General features: G+C 42.9%; 1 protein-coding gene across 4 annotated transcripts in view; it reads right to left on the bottom strand.

Moving 5' to 3' along the window:
* Positions 1-5,057, bottom strand: part of esrp2 (epithelial splicing regulatory protein 2) — a 21,261-nt gene that overhangs the window by 11,773 nt on the left and 4,431 nt on the right. For all 4 annotated transcript variants that reach the window (XM_031846638.1, XM_031846640.1, XM_031846641.1 and 1 more), the window contains 4 exons: positions 1,795-1,908; positions 1,235-1,349; positions 908-1,003; positions 273-327 (listed from right to left, as the gene is read on the bottom strand). In XM_031846638.1, coding sequence (XP_031702498.1) covers positions 273-327; positions 908-1,003; positions 1,235-1,349; positions 1,795-1,908 — 380 coding nt within the window. The remainder of the gene's footprint in view (positions 1-272; positions 328-907; positions 1,004-1,234; positions 1,350-1,794; positions 1,909-5,057) is intronic.

The following is a 5,057-nucleotide window of genomic DNA, read 5'->3' as shown; positions in this document are numbered from 1 at the left end:
GGGGGGTTGTCAAGGTGACGGGCTTTTGACCGGCTGAGAGCAGCAGGATTTGGTGTTCTGCTACCAGATATCCAGGTAAGCACTCGATGGCACAGTTGGACCGCTTTAAAGACAGACTTGTGATTTCCTTGTTGCTGTAATCAATGCTAAGGGCCCCGGGTTCTGAGAGCCGAATGTGGCTGGAGGAGGGTTAACGGTCTGTGAGCAGCAGACAGGTGTGGTGGGGACAAAGCGTGAGATACATGTGCATGCAACGAAAAATTCATACATACCATGTGCCGGAATCAAACTTGTACTTCACGGTTTCAACACATGAGAACTCGTGGTCTGAAAAATAAAAAATAAAGAGTGTATGATTGATCTCTTTACTGTAGTGAACAGGTTCACCCTGCCGAGCAGTGCGTGTTTTAGACCATGTGCATTCCTGTTACTTGTTACACCCAAAGACAGAGGCTGTTATTAAAAAGGGGCAGCACTAGAGGCAACATTCAAGATGGTCTGATTAAAGGTTGATTTATGTGCACTGCAACATATTTGGAGTCACCTTACATCCATCCATACTGCAGTAAATCATTGAATTGTGTAGTATAAGCATTTCTGGGTGGTTAACTAGCAATAATACGATCAAAATATTCTTCTATGATCAACAATCTACCACATGCTCAAGTTAAAAAGTGTTCTCTGTGTAAACATTTAGAGTTTATTCCAGTTTCCATACAACTTTAAAAAAGGCAAGACGGTTGTGGTACAAGACAAAGACTTCAAAGTGCTGATTCTATAAAACAAAACCATCAGCGGCAAACAGTGCACGCTACTTCTGTGGTGGCCATATGCATTTCTCCGCACATTTCAGGATTTTAAGTTCCCCTTGGACCATTTCAGTTACAACGTGTGGCGGTTTGCTTACTGTGAGGCTCAGCCAGGATGTGGAGTATCAGCTGCGCCATGCTGCTCACCTCCATCCCCCCCATTGACTGCTCTGACACAGCAGGGAGACCAACATCTACACACATCGTTAAGGACACTGACCTGTTTAAGCGGCCTGTTATTTCCACTTTGCTAACGTGTCGTGCTGCAAGGATTCTGTGCCAACTTCCTTACACCAGAAAATCTAAATTTGCAAAGAAATACCTATAAACTCTGTAAATACATTAACACCATCACTGCATTTGCACTGACAAAGAGCATTTACAACATAGAGTGTCAATTAAATGTGACGAATAGTGAAGGATACATTCCAACATGGAGGCGGGTGTGAGCTTCTGCACAGAGCTGGCATTGGGGCAGCATTTGTGAAACTCTTTCTTCACATCCACAAATGAAAAGAAACATTGAGGAAGGACAAGATTCTGAAAAAGAAGAAACAAAAGGACAAAGTATTCAGTATGACGTATTAGACACATCACAAACAGCCAAGGGACAAAGAGATGAAAGAGAGAGAATGTACACGGCGACACTATCTTGTGTCAGAGTTATGACCAGGAACACGAAAAGGAGGAAAAGATTCATTACTTCTCAATGCGAGTCAATGCCCACATTCATGAGGGAAAGAAATCCGACCCGTGAAGCTTATCGCATTTAACTCCAGCACATTTCTAGAAATGAACTAGTATACGTTTAAGGTTTCCACATGGGACACGAGGATTTAACTTGAGCCATGAGCAGAGAAAGCCCTAACTGACATGCTAGTGCTCTGCAGTTAGCAATAAATAAGGAAATCATCTGGTGGAAACATGCATATTTAAGACTTTCTTTCCCGTTTAACAAAGCAGCAGTAGCAGTGCGAGTTCTTACCTTTTTGGAAGCCTCGGGGTGGAGGGCCTGTCGGATGACGAGAGGACTGTCGACACAAAGTGTGAAAGAGCTTCTGCCGAGGCATTTCACTTCTGATGACACCGACTGCTGGAACTGCACAATGAAACAGAGAGGAAGGAGAAAGGAAAATTAAACATGGATTTTATCAGAGGAATATTTAATAATTGTACCCATCACAGGAAGGCAGGACAGTCAATATTAAATGTGAACATAACGTATCCAAAAGTATCTTTATTTTGGATTATTTCACTCCAATTCTTAAACATCTTGTGACCTCCTAATAAATGGGTCAACTCGCTGTTGGTCAAACTGCACCAACTATAATACAGACTTTAATCTAAAGGCAGACAAGTGAAGGTGGTGTGTCTGACATTTGGCTGTGTGTTTGTTCATCATTAGGAACGAGGCTTGTTGAACAGGTTTTAGTGTTTGCCTAGCGAGGGAGGGAGCAGACGAAGGAGAGGAATGATCACACCACTGATCACAGTTTTCTCTCAGCACAACCAACAGACAGGCAGACGAGAGGGGAAAACAACCCGTACAAGCTCAACCTGCCCGCCTCCATTTTACATCAACTCTGATGGTTCCTAAATACCAGCAACTCCCCCATATGTACATGTTTATTTAGAACTACATTCAATGAGCCCCAGTCCTGGTGTTGTGTCAACCTGTTAGCAGCATTCAACTGTCAACAGAGGCCATCACCTCAATATCAACGGCCACTGGTGAGGTCAGAGGACTCATTTTTGAGAATGTTTTACATCATTTTCTGATTGTAAATTACTAATCTTCAAGGAAAGTCAAGTAAACAGAAAAATGGTGTTATAGCTTATTTGGAGAGGATGTGGGGACCATAAATGGAGCATCTCATCCCCATCAGATTGTTTTGCATAAGTTCTGAAAGCGTATCGACTTCAATGTTGCTCGTATTCATTTGCTGCTCAATGTTCCCATGCAAGACGGAGACTCTTTCGCCTCCAGAAAGTTAGTAGTTTTTCCCTTTGTTCTCCCCTGAATCCTCAAAGTCACCCATCTCACAGCAAAATTAGACTGTCTGAGTGTGAGGCCAGCAAAAAACCCCATTGGCCACTGGCTATGTATGACTGATCTCCAGAGAGTGAGAAAGTATTAGAGGTGCGTGTTGAAGCATGCAGGGCTAACCAGCTGCTGACAAGGGAACAAGGGCTACTGGGTTCATGGGCCCCTGAAAATGGCCAGCTGGGATTCTCACATCGACGACTCTTTCAGGATTCTGTACAGCCACCTCAATAAAAGACCACTGGTCGCTTAACTAATGAAGAAAAACAAATGATACATAAAAGTTACACTGATTAAGAGTTAAGTCGAAATTCGTTGGACAGCCATGATTTAATAAACACATTTTAAACGTTTCAAGTATGAGCTGGACGGTGTGTTTATTTGTACTTGAATGCTTTCCCCAAACTTGAAGAGCACCTGATTTTTAACCAACATCAAAATTAGAAACTTAGAGTACAAACGCCCTCTGTAGCAGGAACTACACGTCCTACAATAATACACATTTCAGACTGGAAACACCAAGTTACAAGACGGTATGGATGCTGTTGAATAAGTGAATGCTGGCGTGGTGGCCCGGACCTGAAACAGGAGTTATGAATTGACATGGCCGCCGTGGATACACAACGGTGTATATTTGGATGCCAGATTCGCTGTGTTGGCCGTTACTCTAATCCCAGAGATAATAGACTTCTTTAGTCAGGGCGGTAACGATAACATGTGCATGAGAACAATAGGTCAACAAGTACATTTTGGTGAAAGGATGCACCAGATTCTCAGCTGTGTATGCAACCACAACATTATGCTTCACTAAAAAGGTGGAACCCAGAAACGATTTCTGAAACAAACGCAGACAGAGGACAGATCTATTTCAGGTGCTTTGATTATCACACAGTAGAATTAACTCTCCGGAAGGTCTTGGCAACATCAGATCTACCCGCCCCTTCATGCTTTGATCTACGTCTAGTCCAATTAGCATGTTATCCTGCTGATGTCACCGAACTGCCCCGAGTACAGACCACAGTATCGACATAGCACCTCAGCAGCACACCTTGTATTAAAGCCACCGATGGAGTTTTAAGAGTCAAAGAAAGAGGAATTTAAAGTCCTTGCATTTTATTTCCCTCATTCATTGAATGGGCCTAGTCCTTTTTTTTTTTTTTTTTTCTCAGTGAGTTGCATGGTTCTGAATGCTCACAACACCAATAAAACAAAAGCAGTTATCTTCTTTCATCCAATGCAACAGTAAAGTTCAAAACTATGACACTCCGCTGTTGCGTAGATGAATCAAGCAGCACATTTGAAGCACAGCCATACTGCACAATTCCATATTTACAGTGATAACAGGACTTAATGTTTGCTCATAGCTATGCAGCTCCACCTTGGCCAATTACTAAAGCCGGATTACTGAGAGAAAAGCAAATGTTTTTAGATGACGTAGCGGCACGCCCCACTCCTTGTCTCCACTGTGTCAAAACCGCGGTTTAAATTGAGCAAACAAGCCGAACAGAAGACAAATCTCACAGTGACAACAGATCGGTAAAGACAACAGGCCAATCAGCCAAACTCATGACCAGACCACAGAGGAAAATGTCAGCTACATTTCATTTTCAATGAGCACGATCTACTCTCTGTATAGCAGTAGGTAGAGTCCTTTACCTTAAAGGGTTAAGTGTTCCATTTCTCCTCAAGGATTTTCTGTTATCGATTCTTTGTAACAATGATTTGGTTCCTAGGATAAAATCATCTTACTGGCATGCTTGACTCTGCTGTCAGAAACTGGCTGCCAAATTTTAACACATCCAACTTTCTCTATGATAATGTAATCTTACTATAAAAAAGTGATTTATTTGAGTTCAATCCAAAATCAGCATGTGTTTTCCGTTTCATTATTTTAGGACCCACACATACACTCTTAAAACCAACTTTCAGTCTCACTACAGCCTCTGAAAGGCTTCTCCACAGATGAGGGGGAGGAAGTGGCCTTTGAACACGTCCTATCAGTCTGCTCTGCAGTGCAGCCCGACTGTTTGCATGCAGAGGTGAGGTGGCTCAAGCTAATTCCGATAAGAGCAGCAGGGAGTGTCGGGGCAGTCCCTGTGGAAACTGTTTAAGGTGCCTAAAGTCTCTCTCTCTCACTCACACTCACACACACACACACACACACACACACACACACACACACACACACACACACACACACACAC

The sequence above is a fragment of the Anarrhichthys ocellatus genome, unplaced genomic scaffold (genome assembly GCF_004355925.1).
Source record: "Anarrhichthys ocellatus isolate YVR2014 unplaced genomic scaffold, GSC_Weel_1.0 scaffold6, whole genome shotgun sequence".
In the NCBI taxonomy this organism is placed as follows: domain Eukaryota; kingdom Metazoa; phylum Chordata; class Actinopteri; order Perciformes; family Anarhichadidae; genus Anarrhichthys; species Anarrhichthys ocellatus.
This window is presented reverse-complemented; position numbering and strand designations above follow the sequence as displayed.